Source organism: Phyllostomus hastatus, unplaced genomic scaffold (genome assembly GCF_019186645.2).
Source record: "Phyllostomus hastatus isolate PE091 unplaced genomic scaffold, TTU_PhHast_1.1 phas_scaffold_21, whole genome shotgun sequence".
NCBI classification, from domain to species: Eukaryota; Metazoa; Chordata; class Mammalia; order Chiroptera; family Phyllostomidae; genus Phyllostomus; species Phyllostomus hastatus.
In genome coordinates, this window is record NW_025334017.1 from 19,679,178 (window position 1) to 19,705,820 (window position 26,643).

Genomic DNA, 26,643 nt, shown 5'->3' on the forward strand with positions numbered 1-26,643 from the left:
TCTAAGTACTAAGAAAATAGCCCAATGAAAAAAACAGGTGAAGGATTTGAACAGATCTGTCACCACAAAAGGCATGTAGATGACAAATACGCACATGAAAATATACCCAACATTAGGAAAATATAAAATAACATCATATTGCGAGACAATTGCCCACCTATTAGGAAAATAAAAATACTGACAAATCAAGTATCGGTGAGGAAGGATATGGAGGAACTAGGACTCTGTTATACTATTGATGGGAATATAAAGTGATACTACTACTTTGGAAAACAATTTGGCAGCTTTTTTAAAAGTTAAACATACATTTATCACTTGGTCCAGCAATTCTATTACTAGACCATAAGTCCATATAAAGAATTGTATACAAATGTTTATAGCAGTTTTATTTGTCATAGCCTCAAACTGGAGACAACCCAAATATCCATCAGCAGGTGAATGGATAAAATAACTGTGGTATATCCACATAATGGAATACTACTCAGCAGTAAAAAGGGATAAAGTATTGATACTTGTTATAACATGGATGAATCTCAAAATAATTATGGTGGGTCACAGAAGTCAGATATAAGAAGAATCCATACTCTATGATTTCATTTATATAAAATTCTAGAACATGCAAACTAATGTATAATAACAGAAAACAGATGAATGGTTTCCTTGGACTAGGGGTAGGAGTGAGGGATTATTAAGGGACATGAAACTTTTGAGAAGATTGAATATATTAATTATGTTAATTGAATCTCATGGATATAAACATATAAAATATCAAATTATATATTTAAAATATGTACAGTTTATTATATGCTAATTACACCTCAATAAAACTGCTAAAAAGTTAATTTAAAACATTTGGATTAATGGTATGAAGAATCAAAGAATAAGGTGGAAAAAAAAGCAAGAGTATTAGCTATCCACTTTTAGTCCTATTAGAATTTCCATTATCGCAACATCATTCAAGTGACTGTTTTTCCTGTACACTTTACAAAACATCCAATCCAGGCAGTCAGGAGATTGAGAAGAGTCTCCTTACAGTGCTGGTAGCCTTAAATACAGTGCGGAACCACACCAGTGCCAAGACAAATGGAGAGAGACTGAGCTTTGTTCATAGAGTTCAGTTCCTTCAAATTAAATGCATGCTCAGCTTTGGTTCTGGTTGCTAGAGGCTACTTTCTTCAAGCCTACAATTTTCTACCCTCACTGGGTGTGGAATTCAGTAAAACCAGCTTTTTGCACATGCCTTATTACAGTATGGACGTGGATGGGTTTGGGATAGGAAAGAAAAGTAGCCAGAAGCAGATTTACTGCAGTGTGGACATAGTTGTTTGGCCAACCTCTTTTTACTGGTTTCCTGGGTTGATTAGACTCTGCTAATTGATGGGGCTTCAGAGGTGATAGCCTAGCAGAGCCACCCTGCCCTGGACTTGGACTCAGTACCAACATTCCTGGTGGTCAAGTCATGCATTTTTCCCCCTTTGGAAACAGGCATTGGAACAGAGCTGGAACATTGCATGGGTTCTTATGGTTCAGAAACAATAATGACTTCCAAGAACACGGGTGAAGGCAGTTTGGCCCTCTTTTCATTCCAGTCTGTAAGAGAAAGAACAGCCCACCAAAGTTCAGAGCATCTTAAACATTTTTGAAGTTGTGACATTGTGTGAGTAATTGGTATCTGTGGGACTCTGAGAATGAAAGTGGGGCTTACCGGTGTTTCTCATTACTATATAGAAAAGAAAAAAACTATAGTCAGACATAAACACTTCCACTAGCATTCATTTTCAACCAGGGAATAGCAAGCACTGCCGTGCTGTATAGTCACTTGCATTTAAACACCCTATTTTACAATCCATAACCACGTTGTACACAGTAACATCAGTGCCACAGACGGTACTATAAGGAGCTTTCAAGGAGGACATGTTTAGTCTTTGTAGCCACTCTTTTTCATTTTGCTGAGACCTTGATTAAATTAAAATTCCAAGCAGTGTTATTCAGAGGCAGTGCGGAATGATGAGGGTCTCGTTTCTGGGCCCAGATTCCTCAAGCAGATACAGGCCAGTCATTGTCTTTGGCACCGAGGATTACTGAAGGAACAGCCCTTGTCTTCAGTGAGCCTTCAGCCTAGACCCAGAGGCTGCGATCGACAGGCACTTATAACGCAGAATGGTACGTAGTGTGGAGAAAGCACCTAGACCAGGCGACCTCCAGGAGAATCACCCAACCCAAACTATGAAGTTCAGTGATGGCTTTTCAAAGGGTGAGTCAAGAGTTCCCTCATGAAGACGTGGAGGACAGTCTCCTACTATCCACGTGGCAATGAACAAATCAGTTCTCTGAGCCTCTGTTTGGAAGTAATAATATCCCTCAGTGGTTGCTTATGAGGATTAAATCAGAGGATATACATGAAAGCACATGGCCCAGTCACTTGCTGGGGCAAAGGTCCTTCCTTTCTCTTTCCCTCCTGCCTCCATTAAGTGAGGAACGTGACTTCCGCAGTAGGCTACACAGAGGTACCGCCTGGAGCATTTTCGCTGCCATGTCTGTCATTCAGTGTTTATGTTCCTGCTTCCAGTTCATTAGGGTTCTTTCTCCTTTGGTCTGGGCTGTGCTCATGCAGAGTGCAAGGTGTTTCATGTCCTTCCTGTGACACTTCATTAGGGGAAGTGGCCAACCTTTGAACCAGTGGTGGAGGGTGACGCACGCAGCCTCGCAGGGCTGTGTTGAACAGAACACCGCTGTGGCCCTGTGTGTAGGGGTGGGTGGGGGGCAGTCAGAAGCCATTATCAGCTGTCAGGGTACCGGGAGCCATAAGAGAAGACTGCCTTAGTAAACAGCTGGAGAGAAGAGAGGACAAATAGGGAAGAATCACCTTCAAGTGTAACTCAGCTGTACTCTCCATCTGTGTATCTTGCGAGTAGTACATTCTTCCTACTCTGCTATAACGGTGAATGGAGTAGCCACTTTTGGGGGACATTCTGACTGGTCAGGAGGCATTTCCCATGCAAGAAAACAATGCCCCAAACTCCACAACAAGTTGGGCATGCTTTGCTTTCGGGGCCTCTGTGTTGGCTCTTGTTCGTTTTTCTGTGCACTCTTCCCTTCCTAAGACAATTTTGCGTTTTCCAATCCCAAATCACCTTCTCATGTTGCAAATCCTCCTAACCTTCAGTTATTTTCTGTGCAGCTGTCACAACAAACTTCCCCTCATCTGCTACTAAATGTATCAGACACTGTTTGCAGGCTATGAGTTGCCGACTCCTTCCCGGGGCTTTCCAGTAGAATCTGATGTTATCCAAAACTTCTCATCTGTTTCAAAGGGTACAATTTCCTGCATTCTCTGGAGGTAAATCAAACGCACTGCGTTTAGGAAATAGGCCGATCCTTCACAGATTTAGTAGACCTCGAGGCAATTATGGAGTGATTATTCCAAACGTAGTGTCTCCTCACCTCATTTCCCATAACAATGACTTGACCTGACTGTGGGCTTTTCATCTTTCCCGTGAGATAGCAGGAAATAAATCATAAAACTTGAGATTTCTCTGTCCTGCTCCCAAGCCTTTGTAGTCTCTTCCCTGAGGTAACCGGTTCTCAGTTCCCCTTTTTCTTTCGAGCTGTGTATTGAGACCCAAGAATCTTTTTTTTTAAGTCTATCTTCATAATCCTTTAAATTACACACCTAGCCTCCTGATAAATGTGATGATCTTTAATAATTACATTTTGGATTTAGAAATGGCTTCTTAAGCAAAATTACTCTCAGCTGGTTTCCTACATCTCCTTCAGGGTTCCTGTCCCCTCCCCTCTCATGTCTGGACTGGGATATATTTTCCACAGCGGTCTTCATGCCACGCTCCAAACTCATCCCACTCCAAGTGTCTCCCTAATTCCCTTTTAATTTTTAAAGTGATCTTTTAAATTTCCTCTTGTCAAACATCTGCTGTATCACCTGGATTTCTCCACTTCCTGGAAAACTTGTTTTATGAATGTCCTCCCTGCCCCCACCAGATGCTTTGTCTAGCTGTGCACCAGTGTGATGTGGTGCTACAATGGTTTTATTTTACATTGACTGATTAGGCACTTTGAATCATTGTTTTAGCTCTATTGCCTCGAATCTATTTGGCTTAACTCTGTTCTTTTGCCACCTTTGATTAATATCTGACCATTGGGACAGAGAGGAATTAGCACATTAATTTCCCCTGGACACCATTGAGAAGGGCTTTTTTTCCTGGGCAAGAGCCTGAAGCAACAGATGCTGTGTGCTCCAGTTGCAGAAGGAGGGAGCAGGCACCCTGGCGAAGTGTGTGCATGCTCTCAGCTGGCGTTCGCTCCTGGTGCAGTGTGGCAGCCCGCTCCTAGTGCAGAGCAAATGTTAGCATTTGGGGAAAAGTCTGCCCGCATATCAGATTTGAAAACTGAACGGTGAATCTCTGTTGAGTTAACAGTATTAAGCTAGATGGCATTTTCCTTTTAAGTTCATGAAACCTAACAGCTGTTTAGTGAGGCAGCGTTTTCATACGTGTCTATTTGACAAGTTCAACAGCAAATTTTGCAGTAAGTGACTTGCTGAACAGGCTCCCTGGCTTGAACTGTAACAAGAACTGCATGCAGCAGCAAGATTCATTGAGGGTCTTTCTGCTTTTGCATTTCTGTGGGTGGGGGGAGCCTGGCTTAAGTGAGGAGAACTGAAAGGCATGTTCCAAAGGAAACTACTAGTATCTCTACCCAAGTGTCCCTTGGAATTTGTTATTAACCAGTTCAGGGGAAGAAACATGAGGGAAGCACACTATTTAGCAATAAAAGCACATTAGTACAGTCAGCTTACTGTAACCCTATATTGGCAAATGGTAATTAAATCTATATATCTCTAGCTTTATAGTTTTCTGCAGCTGAATATCTTGAAGGCATCTGCACTTTGTCTGATTCAAGGAAGGCCGTACTCTCTTGCCTCTGGAAGAGGCTGCTGTGCCTTGTAATAGCTTTTTAATATCACCAGATCGAAGACAAATGCTTCACTGGTTTTATCGGCAGAAATAAAGCACTTCTTATTATTCTTATGTTGGGGGTCCAAGTCCTAGAAAACTAGGACTATGAGGCTACAATCTCATTTCCTTTCTCTCCCTGCTCCCATTTTTTCGTTCTCTTAGATTGTAGGACCTCAGAATTGCTAATGTTTAGGGTTATCCACTTTGTTTTTGGCCCCAAAGGGTGTAAACTATATTCTTCATGATTTTTCTGTGCTTTTATCGACAGTATGAGCATGGTGTGGACATGTGATAAAGTCACAGATACTGACCTCTGTTCTCAAGAGCATCCGCCTTCATGGTCAGCCTGGCATTCTCAGCCAACAAAGGAACCAAGAGCTGTCTGTCTCCTGTACTCTCTGAATTTCAGTACAGGTTTTGCAAGCCAAGAATACAAAGTTAGTTCTAGGTTTTGTGGTTGATTTCATTTATTCGAATTTTAATCATATTATTTCATCTAAGCACATATGAAGCAATTTCATATTTTTTTCTCTCAGCCCATCATGATGTAGGTCAAAGGTTGGTTACATTCAGCTATATGACAAAGGTGTCTACTTTTGAGCAGTAGGAATTTAGTTTTCATTGTGTTAAATACTCCAGAAATGTGAGAGGAATAAACCAGCCCAGGAAAAAGAAAAGGAAAGTAAGCCAAATCAATGTTCTTATATGGCAAACTAAAAACTGCTCACTGGTAACCAGTAAAATGTCAGGGACACAACATGAGTCAGCTCACTTGATGTCTGTAGAGTCGAGTCGTGAGTGATTCAGTGTGAGGCGAGGGATCTGCTGGTGGGCCTCTCTCAGCAGGTTGTCATCCCCACACCCCGCAACCCAGAGCTCCTGGGATTCCCTCTGGGAAGGGGACTACCAGTCAATGCTCCACTTTCCCTGCTCTCACCACCTCCCTAACCGGCTGCCCCTGGATTAGCTCCCAGAACCAGTGGGAGAAGAAAGGGGAATATCATGCACTGGCTTCCTTCCCTGCTTTCGTCCCTCTTTCTTCAGTCGTCCTCCCTTACCCCTACAATGCCCATGTCTTATTCAGGGTGACAGGTTCAGTGGCAGAGACATTTGAACTGAAGTCTCTCGTTCATGGCTCTTAGGAAAAATAGTGGTGGAAAAATACTGGATACAGGTGAACTCTAGTCCAAATGGTAGGTGCGGTGGGCCTGGGATGTTCTCCCCTTCTCCTGGCATCTGATTCTAACAAATATAACCAGTTCTGCTTCAGGTCTGTGCAACTTTCCCCCCAGAACTGTAAATGTTATAGTATTTAAAAAAATGTTTGAACTTCAAAAAAGTCAGGTAGGTAGGTCTATTTTTTCTTTATAACTTCTTGTTTTAAAACAGTTATAGACTCACGGGATGTAGTGAAAATGACGCAAGTGACACAGAGAGACTCTGTTGTGTTCCTTACCCAGCTTCCCCCAGCGATGACAGCTACATAAATGATGTATATCCAAACCAGGAAATTGCCATTGGTATAATCCACAGACTTTATTCAGGTTTCACCAATTTTTACTGGGTGGGATTTTCTAAGGATTTCAAATGCCATGGCATTTTGTTAATATAGCAAGTAGAATTAAAGTTGCAGCTGGAGCAAACATTCTCATCTGATCTTTTCCTTTCTTTCTGTCTTGCCCTTCTGTACCCCATTGTGTGGAAAATAGATACCAGAAAAAAATACACCAACAAACAGTTTGAATGCCTACTCTGAAAAGCACTAAATTAGGTGCCAAGGAGGACACAAATACCATTAATAAGAAATGGTCCTGTATCTGGGAATTATCCATTCATACAGAAAGGTTCAGGTCACAACAGTATGCATTTACTAAGCACGTGAGCTATATTCAGCAGTTTTCTTTAAATTATATATAGAGAAAAGCTACTCTTGAGTCTGTAATGTACATTCACTCCTCCTCCCCAGCCCATATGCCTGCTAGCTCTTAGAGTCTTCCAAAACTAACTCCATCCTATGCTCACAAAGTACCTGCTAAGTCTCAGATCATTGCTAGGTCCTAGAGGTTCAAAGGTGGATTCTACACAGTCCTTTCCCGCATGGAGTTCACAGATTAGTGGGAGAGGCCGACGTGTGGAGTGTGAGTATTTTGAAGAAAGATAACCACTGCAGCAAACAATGTCTAGGAGAAGAGGAGGCTGGAGTCAAGGAGACTGGTCAGGAGACTGAGGTGGTAGTTCAGGTTAAGGTAACATAGCCAGAAACCAAGGTGGTAAGGAAGATTTAGAGAGGAAATATGGGTTTGAGGGCTTTTTAGAAGTTAAGTTTAATAGCATGTAGCGATAAGAGGTTGAAGGGGTAAAATAGAGTGACATGTCCCCAGTGGTCCAGATGATGGGGGTGGTGGAGATGCCACACCACCAGAGTGGAAGTTCAGGAGGAAGAGCAGATGCTGAGGAAACATTGTGACTGGGGTTTGGATATGGTGAGTGTGAGGTGCCTGTGGGCATCCAAACCAAGAGAGTTTGTTAACCTCTAGATGAGCTCATGCTGTAGACGGTAAATGGAGGCTTGGAGGGAACAACCTTGCCTGTTAGAATGTGCAGTAGAAGAGGGTCAAGGACAGAACCCTAGGAAATAGTAATCTTTAAGGATAGATGGAGGGAAAGGACCCTACAGTGAAGATGGGAAGAAGAGAGAGATAGGAAGAAGGGTATGGAGAAGGAGAGACTGTCCACAATGTTAAATGTTTCAGATGTTAAGTGTGATAGGAAATTAAATATTTCCAATGGAGGAAAGAACAAGGAGTCCTTTATGATCCCTGGGAGTTCAATATCAGTTGGCTGGTGGGAAGAGGAAAATGGTAGATTGAGTAGTGGGTTTTATATGTGAACCAATTAAGAAAGAGTTTGGCATAAGGTGATTTAGTCAAGTGCTAACATGGAATATAATGAAAAATGTGACTGATATTAAATATTTAAGAAAAGCCATAGCACAATGTTAGAGCTGGAGTGCAACCCCTTGTTTTATACATAAATAGAGACTTCAAATTAATGGTTCAAGGTCATGCGTCTAGAAAGGGACAGCCAGGACCAAGTCCTAGGTCTCTTGACTCTCTTTATAAAAAGGAATTTGTAAATATGCTATGGTTGAAAGGAGAAAACCAATATCTGATGAAGAAAAAGTAATCATTAAAATGATGAATCAGAGCTGTATACTTCTGTTGTGAAATGTAGCTACTTGTTTGATGAATTTATTCATTTTTCTGCAGTATTTATTGATAGGTGTTGTGTGATTTGCTTAGCATACAAAACAAATAAAAACACATTCCTCACAGAGAACAGGCTTGTTAAATTTTATAAAGGTAAAATATTATTGCTATTAAGTGATGTCTAGCAGGGTGACAGACAGGAAAACAGGTAGCATGCAATGAGCTACTGAAAAGGCAGCAAGTAGTTCTGCCCAGGAGCTGGGGGCTGATGAACTGGGGAATTTTCAGCAGAGGGAACAGCATAAGGAAAATCAGAGAAGTGTAAAGAGTGTTCTATAATTTCAAGGACCGATAACCAACCTGTTGGGGCTGCAGTGTAAAGGTTGGGGTACTACAGGGAATGATTCTGAAGATGAGGAAGCCATACCCATTACGCTGACAGTAAATGGTAAGGAAACAGATTGTAACAAAGGAGCTATTCTATTGGGTTTAAGATAAAGCCAAGGGCAATGGACCTGAATGTAAGGCGGAGAGATGTGTGAGGAAGTGTTTCAAAGGAAAGATAATGAGCTTTAAGCTTGGAAAGTGATGGGGAGAGTGGAGGGGAGGGAAGTTAGTCAAGAAAGAATTTGGAGGCGGAAACACAGGCAACTATTCACCTGTTCTTCCTGAGGGGGAGGAAGGAATTCAGTAATGCAGTTGCAGTTTCTAGCTCACTGACTGGGGTGGGAGTAGGGGTGGGAGTAAGGAAAAAAAGAAGAGCAGGTCCGAAAGGAAGATTCTGAGTTTGATGTTGGATATTTAGAATTTAGGTATATGTGCGAAGTCTAGGTAGATCTTATGCCAGATCCTAGGCTTTGCTTATTGTGTTGATGAGTAGTTAATTAGTATAACACTATACTTAACTATGGATCCCCAAGAAGCCCCTGAAGTAGTGTAGCTGTTGGAAAAGTACTCAAAATGCGAGGAACAGAAAATCCAACTAACAGTGACGGAAACAAATGGAGTTTATTTCTCTCACATTGCAGACCAGTTGGTAGAGCTGCACTGGACTTGCCCTCATGGTTACAGAGTAGCTGATGCAGCTCGAGAATTGTGACCCGTTTCTCACCAGCTTGCTTCTGCCTGCGTCTCTTTGGGTAGAAGTGGGTCCAGGGCCTCCCTTGGCTGGAAAGGAGGCTGGAATATTAAGGAAAAGAATGGTTGATTTCACCTAAATGACTAGTTTCCCATCGTACTAGATGCAATGATTCTTTTTTTTAAACATATTTTATTTATCTGTTTTTAGAGATAAGGGAAGGAAGGGAGAAAGAGAGGGAGAGAAACACGATGTGAGGGAGAAACATTGACAGGTTTCCTCTCTCACGCTCCTGGACCGGGACCAAACCCACAACCCAAGCATGTGCCCTGACAGGGAATAGAACCAGCAACCTCTCACTCTTTGGGACTACACCCAACCAACTGAGCCACACCAGTCAGGGTGCAATGATTCTTAAATAAACAAATAAATAAGTGAAATAATTTCTAATGGCTGCTCTATTATCCTAAATTAAGCATCATAGATATTCTGCATGTATATTTTCAAATAAATCAGTCTGCTATCCCAATTGTAATATTAAAGAGATATTGAAGGAAAATAATCTTCAATGTGGTAGAGTACTTTAAAATGTAACTTCTGAGGCATGACTGCACTAGATGACATAATGAGGTAGTGAGATGCTTGCCTGGGGAATGTGATCACAACAAATGCAGCCCAGGGCTGTGGTGGTGGTGCTTCCGATACCAGAGCAACACAGTCATTGGTGTTTTGCTGAAATAATGACCAGCTCTTGCTAAAGTTCTGATCAAAACTACAGCCTAGTCCTTCCATGGTATACATGGTAGTTGTTTCTTGGAAAAGTCAACTTGCATTTAAAAGTGTGAAAAACCATTTTTATTATATTTAGTTAGATTCAAGGTTCAGAAAATAGGTTTTTTTTATATTTAAAAAATCTGTGTGGAATACAGAAGAATTCTTGGTACAAAAGATTGTTCCTTACATAGCAGTATGGCCAGGATCACAGGCACCTGCCAATCAATTACTAGTAGGACCCACATACTCTTATGACAACCTGCAATTCCCCACCCCACCTTTCAAAATTCTTCCTGGGATAGTACCATCCATACTGAGAACAAGAGGCTTACATTAATGGGGCTGGACACTTCACACTTTGTATAAAATTGGGGTTTGATTAGCAAGAAAAGAGAAGATGATTATTGAATAGGTAATTATCAGTGCCTGCTAATAGTAGGAATTGAATCTTGCTTATTTTTGTATCTTCTCTAAATTCTTGTAGAGTTCCTGGCATATAATAATCTCTCAATGAATTTTCTGGAGCAATGGAATAATTGGAATATAAGCTATGGAAAATAGAAATCCAGTGTTATTTGAACTTTGAATTTAATAAGGAAACAAGTCTTCCTTAAGAGGGTTCAAGGGCTAATTATTATAAATCCAGGAGAGTTAGCAGGTGTTTGGAAGTGAATTTCAATGTGCCAGTGTCTGTGTTCAGCTTTAGCATTTCTGAGTCTTTAAATCTGCTGCACGCTCCAGACGGAAGGCTAAGAGTTAAACTTATGGCAGTAAATCCTGTTCAGCAGTGGAAGGTTTAAGGGAAATATTTGAAGTTTTCATGTTCATCGTATCTTCAGTCTTTAGAAGAAAAAGTGACACAATAAAATGTCAATAAAAATCTCAGATTCTGAATCCTCTTCTCTCTGTCTTTTAGCACATTCACTTCTCATTGTATCCTTTTCCACTTCACTTAGCCTGTACGTTGTGGCATTTCTATCATAGTTGGAGGCACTTTCAAACGCTGATATTTTAGGTAAAATATCTAGAAACAGAAGCAAAGGGTTTTGTTGTGTTTCCTCAAAATACAGAACTATTATTAGAATATAATTCACAGTAGGAGAAAAATTGGTTTTGCTTTAGTTTGCTTCCAGATCGAAGTGGGAAAGAGTGAAAATAACATTATGAAGAATTTTATCTCTTTTGATGAAAAAGGTAATCTGTCACTATGGATGGTGAAGACAATGTATGAGATACAAGTCCTTTTCAAATAGTTCTCCAAAGTTGCCTATGAATATCTGTGTTTCTGAACTCAAAGACATGATACAGCATGGATTTTCAAAGCATCATATTTTGAAGAGTATAACATTTTTTTCCATAGTTTGAATTCAAGTAAAGGAACAATGACTTCAACCTTTTGTGTATAAGAACAAAGAATATTTTTAAAAAACCATTTCAAATGTCCTATAATTGCTTGATAGTGCAATAGATTTTTTTTTTTGTCAACTGGTTTCTCAGTATTTTAGGGATCTTAAATGGAAAAAGACCTTGAGTGTCTGTAAGTGAATGCCTGACTGATGCCTCTTGTGTAAGCATGTGGTAGTTTTCCCTCTGTGAAAAATCCACGGAATAACCAGATATGTAATAAGTAGTGGCTTGTTTGGGGACTTTGAGGTACTTCCTATGCTCTCCTTGCCCTGATATGGCATCTGGGCGAATTCTCCGTGCCAGGGTGCCAGGGACCGTGAAAATCACAGAGAAACTTTCCTCCCTTCCTTTCCTGGCGGCATGAGGCCTGGCAGTTATCTGTCACAGCACCCCGGGGCACTTTGCTCCCTTCCTATCCTTACTGCTCCTCCACCCGTTCCCCCCACTCACCATCCAGCTACTTGCGTTTCCTCTGGAGGCTGCGCTTTGTAAAGCCTCTATGCCTTTGTATGGGTTGCCCCTCTGCGGGTTACCTTTTCTTCAGTGCCACTCCCCACTTTTTCACACGCCGTGTTAACTCGTGCTTACCCTTCACCTATCTGCTCAAGCCTCGGTCCTCCTAATCCGCTTCTCCCCTCTGCTCTCACAGAACCTTGGAACTGCCTCAGTTATAGGGATATTCACATTACCTTTGTCCCCATTACACTTCGTAGCCCTTTGAGGGGGTGGGTATTATCCTACACATTTGTGTCTTCAGTACTTAGTAGGTGCTCAATAACTTTTTGTTAAATGAATGGAGACATGAAGCTATGATACAGAACAAAGAGCATCTTTTACAATTACTGAAGATAAAATATTGGAGATAAATAATACTATTTGTTTTTGTTGATCACCACAGAATTATTTGCTCCCTTTGCAGACTATAGAAAAGTGGTGTTTCATCTCATTTGACTGAAACAACTGTATAGGGACATCTGAATTTCTGGGCTGGGGCAGACTGGCAGTGTTTCGGGTGAGTAAACCCCCCAGTTGATCCCACAGTGACCCTCACTCGGGTTGATATGGTGCCAGTGCTTTGTGGTGGATTGAAAGGCTTCAGCTTCCAATGACACTCTTGTGCATGATTCTATCCAGTCTTCTCCCTTCTTAGGTAAACCACTGATACATTTATGCTCACTGTTAAAATTGTACGTTTTCTTTTCCTATGATTAGCTCTGAGCTACTAGTGCTATCCCCTGTTACTAATATGAACGGATTTGGTAGTAAATCTTTATTCATCTTATCCAACATTTCTTAATTTTATATGTTAAAATATTCCTACTTCTGGCCTAGATTTTTTCACACTGAGGAGAGCTAGTGTTTATAGTCCTTTCGGGCAAATAAACTGGTGCCTGTGCTCATCCTTCTTATTTGAATTGACTCTAGGTCTAGAATGAAGTTTTTTTTTCATGTACAGTGACCCTGAATTTATGAATTAGGAGAGAATTCCTTTTAAGTTGTTCTCAATTATTGGTTATAATCCCTGTGTTTTTCAATTACATATTATATTTTCAGTGTTTTGTAAAGTGGAATGTGATATAGAAATATTTTGTTCCATTTTTGTTACCTTTCCAAATATAGGCAGTTAGTAATTATTATAATTTTCTACTATTTATTAGTGAAAACATATTTTAGTTGGGGTAATGTACATTTTTAAAAACAAAATTAATAAAAAAAACTTGTGCCCTGACTGGGTAGCACAGGTTAGAACGTCGTCCTGATACCCCATGGGCGCGGGTCCCATCACCAGTCGGAACCCATAAAGAACCAGCCAGTGACTGTGTAGATAAATGGAACAACAAAGTGATGTTTCTCTCTCTCTCTCTCAAAAACATTTAATCAATAAAATAATTAACTATATATTAATAATTAATATAATTATTAATATATAATTATATATTTAATATATAAGTAGATATATAATTATATAAAATATAATTATAAATATAATAAGCAGACTCTGCTTATATATATATAATTATATTTTCTACCCAAGAATTATGTCAGTAATTTTCAGATTATGTGCCAGGGAAATCCAGGTTTAGAACCAACTGCCATGTGCTTTCTTGTGCACAGTGTTCTGGGTGACTCTTCATGTAGTTTGTTATTTTATGCCTGCAATCTTAGTAAACTTTCTAAGGTGCCAGTGTTATACTCAGGGGAAAGCTTATTCATTAAAAGGTAAGACACCATCATCTTTTAAACTAACCTACTTTTTAAAAAGAAGCATTTATTGCATTTGTGGGGTTTGAAAATACAGTGTAGGTAAGTTATTCAGAGTGCAATACATAGCAGTTTTTGTTTTAAAGTATTTCTATCATTTTTGCGTCAAAATTAATTTAACTGATTATGTTTGGAGACATCAAGTATCCTTATCAAAATGGCAGGTTATTCAATAATTCAATGGAAATACATGCAAAAAGATGTAACAAGGATAGACTTAGGCACTGTTATTTTCTGAACACACGTGTAAACCAGACGGAGACTGCGGATGGTGTCTCTGTGATCCCGAGGAGGGGTGCGCCGCTCCTTCCCTCCGCTGTGCTTGGGGGCGGTTGTGACATGTGTTTTCTCTAGAGCTTTTCATGATTCCTTTTGTTCTATTCTGTCTTCTCATGTGACTCTATGTATGAGTCTACTTGAGTACAGATATTTTATTATAGTTATTTGCTTCTCAGACTGCATTTGGGTATTCTTTATGGGTTTCTATTATGTGTAAATGCACACAGTTTCTTCTAAGAAAACAATTCTTAATCCTTCGGGAAGTCTGTGCTAGTTGCTCCAGTTACCTGGTTGATTGTAGCTGCTGGTTTATCTGCTGCCTGGGAATCACAACAAAAGCCTTGATTAACTTTCTAAAAAGCATGGGTATGGACTAGGATCCCTAAGCTCTCTTGTATCTCCACAATGCTGTCATTTATACCATTCCCATCCATCACTAGAAATGTACTGTGAAATCGTTAATGAATGTTTGCTTAGAGAATTTTTAATGAGAAGTAGATACATGTGGTTAGTCTTAATTAATAGATGGCTTAGTAACCTTTTTTTTAATACTAACAGTACATTGGAAAATTGCAATTTCAAGAATAAATTGCAATCTGGTGAAATATTTTGATTGCTTAATAAAATTTAGCTTTTAAAAACAAGCATTATTATGGTCACTGTAGAAACCAAGAATCTATGCATGTAAATAGTTACAACAAAAGGAAAACAGCTTTGGATAAATGAATATTTTAGCAATGTTAATTCTTCCTATCCAACAGCATGGTGTATACTTCCATTTATTAGTATCTTATTCAATTTCTATACAGGTCTTTTACCTCTTTGTTTAAATTTATCCCTAGGTATTTTATTTTATTTTGTGATGCATTTATAAATGGGATTGTTTTCTTAGTTTCCCTCTCTGATAGCTCTTCATTGGTCTGTAAAAATGCAACCAATTTCTGAATATGAATTTTGTATCCTGCTACTTTACTGAATTCATTATTGGTTTAAATATTTTTTTTGGTGGAATCTTTAGGGTTCTCTATGTACAGTATCGCTTTTAATAAATGCTGCCTTATTAATAAGACCAGTAATTTCTTCTTCTTTTTAAAAAAATTTATTTATTTATTTTTAGACAGAGGGGAAGAGAGGGAGAAAGAGAGGCAAGAGGAACACAATGTGTGTTTGCCTCTCACATGGCCCCCGTTGGGGACCTGGCCTGCTACTCAGGCATGTGCCCAGACTGAGAATCAAAGCAGCAACCCTTGGTTCGTGGCCCATGCTCAATCCACTGAGCTACACCAGCCAGGCTCTTCTTTATTTCTTCATTCTTTGAAGTTATGGACCTGAATTTGATGGTGGAAGGTGGGGTGGGCAGTCCTGTTTTAAAAACAGTCTTTGGGTTATGGGCAGATAATTGTGAGAATCTTTTCCTAAAACATGTTTCTTATTTACATAGATTATTTTAGGAAGAAAGCAACCTGGAAAAAATGAAATTTCTTCTCTTCACATTTGTTGGCATTCACCTTTTATTTTTGAGCTCTGGCAAAGCTATATACAGGAATGACACCTCTCATAGGACTTTTGAAGAAATAAAAGAAGAAATAGCCCACTATGGAGATGTTGCTAAAGCAATCATAGACCTTGCTGTTTATGGTAAAGCCCAGAACAGGTCCTATGAGCGATTGGCAGTTCTGGTTGATACTGTTGGACCCAGATTAAGTGGCTCCAAGAATCTAGAAAAAGCCATTCAAATCATGTACCAAAACCTAAAGGAAGACGGGCTGGAGAATGTCCACCTGGAGCCTGTCAAAATACCCCACTGGGAAAGGGGAGAAGAGTCTGCTGTGATGCTGGAGCCCAGGATGCACAAGATGGCTATTTTGGGCCTTGGAAGCAGCATCGGGACTCCCCCAGAAGGTATCACTTGTTTTTTTCAAGCCTGTTTGCTGTGTATTTTATAAAACTAATGTCATCTGACCTAATTTATTACGGTGCACAGGATTTGTGTTATAACTTGGGTGATAAGAAAGAAAATGTAACCATTTCCTATTCCATCGGATTAACAAGTTCTCTACTATTACATTCTTGTTTCTTCCCTGTTCCTTCTCTCCCTTTCTTCCTTCTGTTACTTTTTAAAAGAAATTTGATTGTGTAGGGTCACTTTTTAAATGAAGAAAATATAGGTATTTGTATGCGATATGTCAGTCTTATAACTTGATAATTTTTATCTAGTATAACATTAATATTATTCTGCAGAAAACTGAGGTATGTTAATAGGATAGAAAAACTATGACTTCTTCCAGGTGGCTTCAGTGTGCAGAATTTCTTAGATTTAGTGAGATAGGGAGCAGAACTTTGCACACTGAATTGATTCCTCTAATAGGAGGAATTATCCAGGGTAGAGTTCTACCTTTTCTTATTACCACATGGGCTCAGCTTCACTGGACAAAATAAATGCCTGGATTAGAGGTATAGTTAGCACCAGTCAGCAGTGAGCTATCAGTTGGTCTTGACTGTATTCATGGACTTTTATCCATGGCAGAGGAGCTAGTGTATAGAAACTAGTTGACCTTCTCCAAAAAGTTTTTAGAAACATTTAACCTTGTCTAATGCCAGCAGAAAGACCCAAAAGAGAATTAGGTGGTCAGGCTCCCCTCCACCCCCTCACTGTCTGGGGAAGCTCATTTATTTTTAGCATAACTTTTTCAGATTACATAAATACAAGCTAGACCAGTGCCCCTGCCCTGAATACATACAACCGGGGGCAATTTTGAGCCACAGGGGACATTGTACATCGTCTGGAGACCTTTCTGATGGTCAGTGCTTGCGTGAGGGAGTACTACTGGCATCTAGTGGGTAGAGGCCAGGGATGCTGAACAACCTACAATTCACGGGAAAGTCTCCCACAATGAGGAGTTTTCTGGCTCAAAATGTCAATGGGGATGAGTTGAGATATTCTGCACTAAATAAAGCATTTGGAATGTCAGAAGCATATAATGGAAAGGGCAGTAAACAGAAAACACTCAGCAACTGTGAGATAGCGAAGACTCTAAGGATGTGAGAGAGTGAAAACTGTTGGTGGCAAATATGGAAAGGTTAAGGATGCAATTAAACATTTGTGTCATCACAATCTGATGCCAGTTTCTCAGATGCCAGCTCATGTCACGAAATACTGCATTTGCTCGTCATAGTTGCCGAATCCCCTTCCTCAGCTCCCACTCTTTCTCCAAAGTGTGTGTTGTCCCCTCTTTCTCAGTTAGATCGTCAGGTTATATTTAATCATCTTTTTTTTGAGGTATGATTCATATACCATAATATTCACCAATTTAAAATAGACAGTTCAGTGCTTTTTAGCATATTGACAGGATGTTGCAACCACCACAACCATGTAATTATAGACCATTTTTATCAGCCCCAAAAGAAACTGATTAGCAGTTACTCTCCATCCCTCCCCAAAACCCTCCTAAGCCTCAGGCTCTCTGTCTTTGTGGATTTGCCTGTTCTGAATACGTTGTATGAATGGAATAATTCACTAAAAGACCACTATGTGGTCTTTTGTAGATGGATTCTTTCACGAAGCATAAGGTTTTCTTTCATCCTTGTTATAGAATGAATCAGTACTCAATTCATTTTTATTGCTGAATAATATTCCACTTTATGATTATATACCACTTTTACCCTTTCATCAGTTGTTAAACATTTGTGGGGTTTTTTATTTTGTTTTTTTACCTTTTGGCTATTATGAATAATGCTGCTATAAACATTTACATGTAAGTTTTATTATAGATATAGGCTTCATTTCTCTTGGGTATACAAGGTCTGTACAGAAAGTATCCAGACATGTAATATGAAAAATAAAGACATTTGTTGAAGAAGATATAAGAAACATTGTACACAGGACAATGATGTCTTAGTCCCCTTCAAAGTAGGCACTTTGGGTCCTCACACTCAATTGCCATCACTTGCCCTGTATTTTCCTGAATCTCATTGATGGTCTGAAATCTCCTCCCTTTCTAAGGTGATTTTAGTTTTGGGAAAAGCCAGAAGTCACAGGGTACCAAATCTGGGCTGTAGGGGAGCTGAGTCACCTGGGTGATTAGATGTTTCACAAAAAATTCTGCATGAAACACAATGCATGAGTGGGTGCATTGTTGTGATGAAGCTGCCAATCACCAGTTGCCCATAGCTGTGGCCTTCTGAATCATCCAAATGGCTTCTGCGGTGAAATATTCAAGCTTAATACAAAATTTGATGTAGATTCATTGCTCTACTCAGTAATTTTGAATGTGACAGCCACACAGTACACATTCACTCAATAGCATCTACCACCTGCACTGACTAGTGAAGTGAAGTCATCATTTTTCATACATGTTTGTTCCAGTCCACTCTCCTTAGCCACCAGGTTACATCGATGTCACACAAACCATTCTCATTATATTAACAATGGCTGGATTTTTTCCAGAGAGACCATGTATATCAAGGAGTAGAATTGCTGGGCCACATGGTAACTCTACATTTAACTTTTTGAAGAACTGCCAAACTTTTCAAAAGTGGCTGCACAATTTCACATTTCCACTAATATAATAAAATTTTATAGATACTTTCCAAAACTAGTTATCATCTACATATTTTTTAAAGATTTTATTTATTTATTTTTAAAAACAGGGAAGGGAAGGAAAAAGAGAGGGAGAGAAACATCAATGTCTGGTTGCCTCTCATGTGTCCCCTACTGGGGACCTGGCCTGCAACTCAGGCATGTACCCTGACTGGGAATCAAACCAGTGATCCTTTGATTTGCAGCCTGCACTCAATCCACTGAGCTACACCAGCCAGGGCTATCATCTATATTTTCAGTCATAGCTATCCTAGTGGGTTATGAAGTGATATTGCATTTTTGGTATACATTTTCTTGATGACTAATGATGTTGAGCATCCTTCCATATTTTTATTGGCCTTTTGTATATCTTTGGAGAAATGTCTATTGAAATCCTTTGCCAAATTTTTATTGTCATGGGTTATTTGAATTTTTAGAATTATAAAAGCTCTTCATGTATTTGGATACATGTCCCTGATTAGAATATGATTTACTAATCTTCTATTATATGGTTAGTCTTTTCATTTTCTCAGTGGTAGTTCTTTATTCAATACAATTTATCTAAGTTGTTTTTCATTGCTTGTACTTCTGGTCTTATGTAAGAAACCATTACCTAACCCAAGGTCACAAAGATTTATTTTTATATTTTATTCTCAGAGTTTTAAAGTTATAGCACTTATTAGGTCTGTGAGCTGACATTTGTATATTGCATGAGGTAGGAATCCAACTTCAGTTTTTTGCATATAATTATTCAGTTGTCTCAATTATCTGTTGAAAAGACTATTCTTCCCCATTGAATCTAGTGTATTACATTAACCAATTTTCAGATGTTAAACCCACCTTGCATTTCTAGGATAAGTCCTACTTGGTTATGGTATATACTCTTTTTAGCAAATTCAACTTGCTAGTATTTTGTTGAATAGTTTTACATCTATATTCATAAGGGATATTGGTGTGTAGTTTTATTTTTTGTGTGAGATTTCTGTCTGGTTTGGTATCAGGATAATTCTGATCTCAAAGAATCAGTAAGAAAGTATTACCTTCTCTTATTTTTTGAATAGTTTGTGAAAGATTGACATTAATTCTTTAAGTTTGTGGTAGAGTTCACTAGTGAAGCCATCTGGGCCTGGGTTGTTTTTTGTTTGTTTGTTTGTGGAAAGATTAATTACTAATTCAATACCTTTTCATATTGTAGGTCTATTCAAATTTTCTATTTTTTCTTGAGTCAGTTTTAGTAGTTTGTGTCTTTCTAGAAATTTATTCATTTTAGCCAAGTTATATATTTTGTTGGCATACAGCTATTTATATTATTTTCTTCTTATTATTTTTTATTAGGATATGGATCCCAATTACTGTTTGGTGTCACTTGCTTTCAGCCTGAAGAACTCCATTTATTTATTTATTTATTTTTTCAGAACAGATCTGCTAGCAGAAAATTCTCATGGCTTCTATCTTTACTTCTTTATGTAATTTTTATTTTTGAAGCAGTTTCACTGGCATGTGATTTTTGGTTGCCATTTTTTTTTTACTTTCAAAAATTTCAACCTGTCATCTCATTGTCCTGTGGCTTCCATTGTTTCTGATGAGAAGTCAGCTGTAACTGTTATTGGGGTTCCCTTCTATTTGATGAGTCATTTTCTCTTACTGATTTCAAGATTTTCTTTTTATGCTTGGTGTTCAGCATTTTGATTCTGACGTATATAGGTGTGAACCTCTTTGCTTTTATTTTACTTTTAGGTTGTTTAGCTTTATGGATGTGTAGGTTAATGTTTTTCATTAATTTGGGAACTTTTCAGCTATTATTTCTAGAAACATATCTATGTCTTTTTTGTTGTTGTTCTCTTCTTCTTCTTCTTTTTGTTGTACTTCCATTGTGAGTATGTTGGTGCACTTAATGGTGTCTTCCATTTCTCTGAGGTTCTGCTCATTTTTCTCCTTTTTTCTCTTTCTATGTTCTTCTGAATGTATAACCTGTAATAATCTATCATCAAGTTTATTGAATATTTTTTACACTAGCTAAAATATACTATTGAGCCCCTCTACTGAGTTTTTCTCTTCAGTTATTATACTTTTCAGCTTCAGAATTTCCATTTTTTAAATAATTTCTATCTCTTTATTGATATTGTCTATTTGATGGGACATTGTGATCATACCTGTTTTAATTCTTTAAGAATGTTTTATTTGAGTTTCCTGAACATAATATAATAACTGTTTGAAGTCTTTATCTGATAGGTTTGATAGCTGGACCCTCTCAAATGCAGTTTCTATTGCCTGCTTTTTCCTGGAATGAGTTACATTTTCTTTTTTCTTTTCATGTTTAAGTTTTTTTGTTGTTGAAAATTGAAGTTTTTGTATAATATATTCTAGCTACTCTAGATATTGATTCTTCTCCATTCTCCTCTCTCACCCACTGGAGGTTGATGTTATTTTTGTTCTTTGTTTTGTCCTTTATTTGTTTAATGACTGTTGTACTAACTCTGTGAAGTCTGTTTCCCTCACAGTGTACAAATTCTAATGTCTAAATTCTAAAGAGTGCTTTTATTTTCCCTTATTTTTACTTTCACCTGGCTCCCTCGGAGTCACTGCTGGGTCTACATAAGCCACCTATTGGTCAACACTTGTGCTTCAGTTCCCTTAGCCTGTTATACTTTTACCCTTTACCATTGGAAGTTTATGTTGCTTAGGGGCTATTATTAAAACTCAGGGAATTTTTGTTTTTGCCCCAAGTTCAGCCAGGGCCTGGTAGCTTGGAAGTTTCCTCTCTAATCAATCTGAGAGGGCACAGACTTGGCATTATAGCATGTTAAGTAGGATGCATGTAATTGTATTATTAAGCTTGACCTAATAATAATTTCCCCTGGGTCAGGATAGCTTATTTTGCAGCTGGTGTTTGGTCAAGGGTTTTGCCTATGCCCCTTTTTCCAGTGAAGCTTTGCCTTTTGTTGATGGATCTGTGTGCAACTTAGGAAGTGTTTTCAAGTCTGACCCATGTTCTGTTTTAATTGTTTCCAAGTAGGAACATGTACATGGCTTTGCAATTGTCAGGGTTTACTATGTCTCAGGAGGGCTTCTCTTGATTGTTTCTTTCCTTGCTTTTTTTCTGTTAAACTTGTAAATGCTCTGCCATTTTGCTTATTGCTAGTAGTATCATGAAACTACCTACAACCCCTTAATTCCTTAATTTCTTTCTACCAACCTCTCCATTGTTTTCAAAATACCATAAATATGGAATTCTCTAAGTTCTCCCCCAAATAAAGTCACTAACTGGTTAAGAGCTGAAAAGCTCTTCATCTTCCTCACCTGCTTCCTCCCTGGGAGAACTTCTGTGCTACTTCCCAGGAGGCAGGCACAGAGATAGTGGCCTGCTGCTCTAAGATTGATATCTCTAGCAGGTGCTAGGTATGGAGAGTGGTACCTCCTGGTCTTCTCAGCCTGTCTTTCCCAATGTGGAACCTCTGCATGTGAGTGGGCTGAGACAAGGGTGATCAGAGCCCCAGTATTCCTGATGGCTACACTTGAGGTAGGGTTTCTATCATACAAGTAGGGGCTGGGTTGAGGAATGGGACTTTAGTCCTTTTGTAGTTGAGTGCCCATGATAGGGTTTTCGTAACATGGACCTGGGAGTGGGAGAAGGAAGCAGGTCATGGCCCAAGCACTACAGACTGTTGTTATTCTAACTCAGATTTAGTAGTTTTTCTTGAATGAATATTTCTCCATTTGTATGTCCTTAGGACAATTTTGAGAGATTTTAAGTGATTTTTAAAAAGTGATTTTTCCCAGTTAAATGTTTTGTAGGAGTCATCAGCCAAGTTTCTCACTCTACCATTCTGGAAGTACCACTGTAATGGTGAGCTTTGATCTCTCTGAGGCTGCGTGAATAGGCAATAGAGTCCTCTAAGGTATCAGGAAGCCCCTTAGCCTAAGTTCTATAATGTCGACCATGATTTTTTTAATTGCCTCCTGTTATACACTAATCTACGTTAAGCAGCAGTGTGTGTGTATATATATTCTTTCTTTTTTATTTAAGCCTTAAAAGGTCTACAGTTTTTTTCCATATGAGAAAACCAGACTGTAAGAGGTTAGGTAGTTTGCTTACTTGTGTACAGCTTGTAAGAGGCCAAGTTCGGGCATGAACAACTGTCAGCTCCAGAGTTTGTGCTTTTGGTCATCAGACTATATTGCTTCACACACAAACATTTTAATGTTATTTAATTTATAGTATTTTCCTTTTTAGCCACCTGACTGAAGCAGATGTGTCTCAAAAGCTGCTGATACCTGCACTGTGATGGCAAAATATATTGATATTTGCATCTTTGGGGGGATGTTTTCTCATTTCTTTCTTCTGCTCATTTTTAATTCTGTATCTGGGCCTGCTCTTCCCTGGCTTTCTGCCTGGTATTGAAAACCAAGCCAAGTTACTGATTGCTCCTGGGGCCTTCAACACCCAGGGGAAGTGAAGTTTACTCGCTGGAATCTATTGTGGTGATCCAAGACTCACTTTCACCTCACTCCTCACTCCCTGGGGCTCCAAGTAGATAAACAGTTGTCTGGCAACTGGACTATTTTCAGCTCTGAGGAGACTGGAGAGTTAGGCAGGACCAGGTGTGTAAAAATTCCCTCAGGAGATACTGTGAAATCAGCATAAAGAGGCTTCTAGGTGCAGGTAGTGTGCCACATAGTTCATCTCCTAGGAAACCCATATTGTATCCCTTGGTTTAGTCAACTAGCAGCTGTGTGACCTTAGTCTAGTCATTTAATCTCTGTGGATCTTGATTTTGTCACCTGTAAAATGAGAGTTGGCTGGAATAAGAATCTGTCAGGTCTCTTCCAGATTGAAAAGGCTGAGGTCTTTATGAGAATTCACAAGTGGTCAGTGAAGCTAGAGTTCATGAGAGCAGGATTCTCCCAGGTGTATGCTACAGTGCAGATTGCTTATGTAACCAAAGGTAATATTTTTAACTTTTCCATTCTAGACTTGAGTATTATAGTATGTGTTAGTTTATTTATGTCAGGGTTAGGGCTCTGTGAGCTATCTGTGGAGAGTTGGAAGAAGACAGATATACAAGCAAGCCAAGTAAGATGAGATGCTGAGCAAAACTTAAAAGTAAGACAGGAGAAAGTATAACTCCAGTCAATCCCGACATAACACAGCAGACATCAGATTTAAATGGACTGAGTAAAACAATGAGAATCAGTAGCCAAATAGAGGAGAGGCTGGCATGTGGGCAAGAAAGAAGAACTTGGGCAGAATGTTGCTGCTTTTCCTCAATACATATAACTCAGTGGATCTTGTCTAAACCCATACAGCAGATCTCTGAGTACTTAATTAATCTTTTTTAGAGACTGATGTCTCTATGGAAGTACTAGTCCCAAAATAGTATGTGTTACAAACTGTGTATTTTCTATTAGTTTGGGACCCCCCTGAAGTACTGTATAAATGTATCCATTTCTCTCTCTTCTCAGCATCTAGTGCTTACTCAATACAGAGTCATTATTCTTTCATGTTTGAGGAATTGTACACATTTTAAGGCAACTCTTTTCTCAGAGTGTTAGTCACTTGTAATAATGAAATAAACATTGCTTCAGTCTACATATTGATGATGTTGTCAACCTGCTCATTACAGAAAGCACATACACAAATGTGAAAATAGTAAAATCATCTGTGATCTTTTCCTCCAGAGTAGTAGCATGTTAATTTTTCCTCCAATATTTCCATATGCACCTATAGTTTCATTATATAAATTTGAGATTAAATTGCATATATTTGTGTCCTTTAATGCCATATATCACAAACATTGCCCACATAGTAATAAATATCCTTTCAAAAATTTTCATGGTCACAAAATTTAAATATACAACAATTAACATAACCAAAGCTCTGTTATTGGAATCTAGATTATTTCCCTTTTCCCTCCTATTTAAAATAACATGGCTATAAAAATCCTTTAATACAGATGTAAGAATAGAGCTTTAAAGGAGAGGTTTTTATGTTTTTTGATAAATAGCAGAAAAAGAGGGTTCATTGGGATAATTTAGGAAGACTTAAGAGGATTCTAAAAAATAGTTTTGAAACTGCTCCTGTAAGATAGCCAATCTATCAGATGCAGATTTTAAAACACTGGTAATCAGTATACTCATAGAAATGATTGAGTATGGGCAAAATAGAGGAAGGTGTGAAGGCTATGCAAAATGAAATGAAGAAAAATATAAAGGAAACTGACAGTGAAGGAAAGGAAACTGGGACTGAAATCAATGATTTGGAACTGAAGGAAGAAATAAACATTCGACCAGAACAGAATGAAGAAATAAGAATTGAAAAAAAAAATGAGGAGAGGCTTAGGAACCTCTGGGACAACTTTAAACATTCCAACATCTGAATCATAGGGGTATCAGAAGGAGAAGAGAAAGAGCAAGAAATTGAAGACTTGTTTGAAAAAATAATGAAGGAAAACTTCCCCAATCTGAGAAAGGAAATAAACCTCCAGGAAGTCCAGGAAGCTGGAGTCTCAAAGAAATGGGACCCAAGGAGGAACACACCAAGACAAATCATAATTAAATTAACCAAGACTAAAGATAAGGAAAGAATCTTAAAAGCAGCAAAAGGAGAGAGTTACCTACAAAGGAATTTCCATAAGACTGTTAGCTGATTTCTCAAAAGAAACCTTGTTGGCAAGAAGGGACTAGAAGGAAGCATTCAAAGACATGAAAGGCGAGGACCTATGTCCAAGATTATTCTATCCAGCAAAGCTATCATTTGGAATGGAAGGGCAGATAAAGTGCTTCCCAGATAAAGTCAAGTTAAAGGAGTTCATCATTACTAAGCCCTTATTATGTGAAATGTTAAAGGGACTTATCTAAGAGAAAGAAGGTCAAAACTATGAACAGTAAAATAACAACAAACTCACAACTGTCAACAACTGAATCTAAAACACAAAAACAAAAACAAAAACAAACTAAGCAAATAACTAGAACAGGGATGGAATTACAGAAATGGAGATCACATGGAGGATTATCAGCAGAGAGGGAGCGGGGGTGGGGGGGGCCCGGAAATAGGGGAAAAGGTACAGGGAATTAGAAGCATAATTGGTAGGTACAAGACACATAGGGGGAGGTTCAGAATAGTATAGGAAATGGAGAAACCAAAGAACTTATTATATGTACGACCCATGGACATGATCTAAGTGGGGGAAATGCTGGCAGGAGGGGGGATGCAGGGCAGAGGGGATTAAAGGACAGAAAAAAATGGGACAATTCTAATAGCATAATCAGTATAATATACTTAAAAAAACTGCTCCTGTAGTTATAAAGAATGTCAATAAAATTCATAGAAACCAATTTTTTCAGTCTTAATATTTTTAATTACTTAAGATGCTAATGTAGTAGAATATGTGTAACATCATATATACTATGAATTATTTATAATACAATGCAAATACTTAAATATTTAATTATTTAATACACTTATTTAAGTAATTACTTAAGTATTTAATTATTTAAAACTTTAATATAGATGTTGACATTTTGAGACTCTTGATACATTTTATTAAGTTGTTTGCCAGAAAGACTGTACACATCTACTGTCCTATTAGTGTTGTATCTTAATTTTCTAATCTCTGGACCTTCGGGTGCACTGGGTAGTTTTCCTAATCTTTGCCAGTTTGATGGGCTAAGAGTGATATTTCACTATCAGTTTACTCTGTATTCCTTTGCTTATTGTTGAGGTTAATATTTTCACAGGTTTACTGATTGCTTATATTTTTCTTTTTTAAATTATCTGTAAATGTTTGTTACTCATTTTTCTATTGGTGCCTTAATGATTTTCTGGGATGCATAGCAACTCATTGTATAACAAAGATTTAAATTCTTTTATTGTTGTTTGGTCCAAATCCATTTCCTCCTTTTTTATTTCTTCTCAATAACCTATTTATTTTTCATACTTGAGGAGGACTAGCTGGCTGTTGAGTACTTTTAAAAGATGATAAAACAACAAAGTTGACTAATCTATGCTCCCTTTGCTTTCAGAGTGCTTGCTCTAAGAAACAGTTCTTACTCTCAGTTTCACAGACTTTGGAACAGTCA

General features: G+C 38.4%; 1 protein-coding gene across 2 annotated transcripts in view; it reads left to right on the plus strand.

Annotated features, from left to right (window-relative positions):
- Window positions 1-26,643, plus strand: part of CPQ (carboxypeptidase Q) — a 409,571-nt gene that overhangs the window by 60,778 nt on the left and 322,150 nt on the right. For both annotated transcript variants that reach the window (XM_045861077.1, XM_045861078.1), the window contains exon 2: window positions 15,427-15,887. In XM_045861077.1, the coding sequence (XP_045717033.1) occupies window positions 15,458-15,887 (430 nt within the window). In that variant the 5' untranslated portion in view covers window positions 15,427-15,457. The remainder of the gene's footprint in view (window positions 1-15,426; window positions 15,888-26,643) is intronic.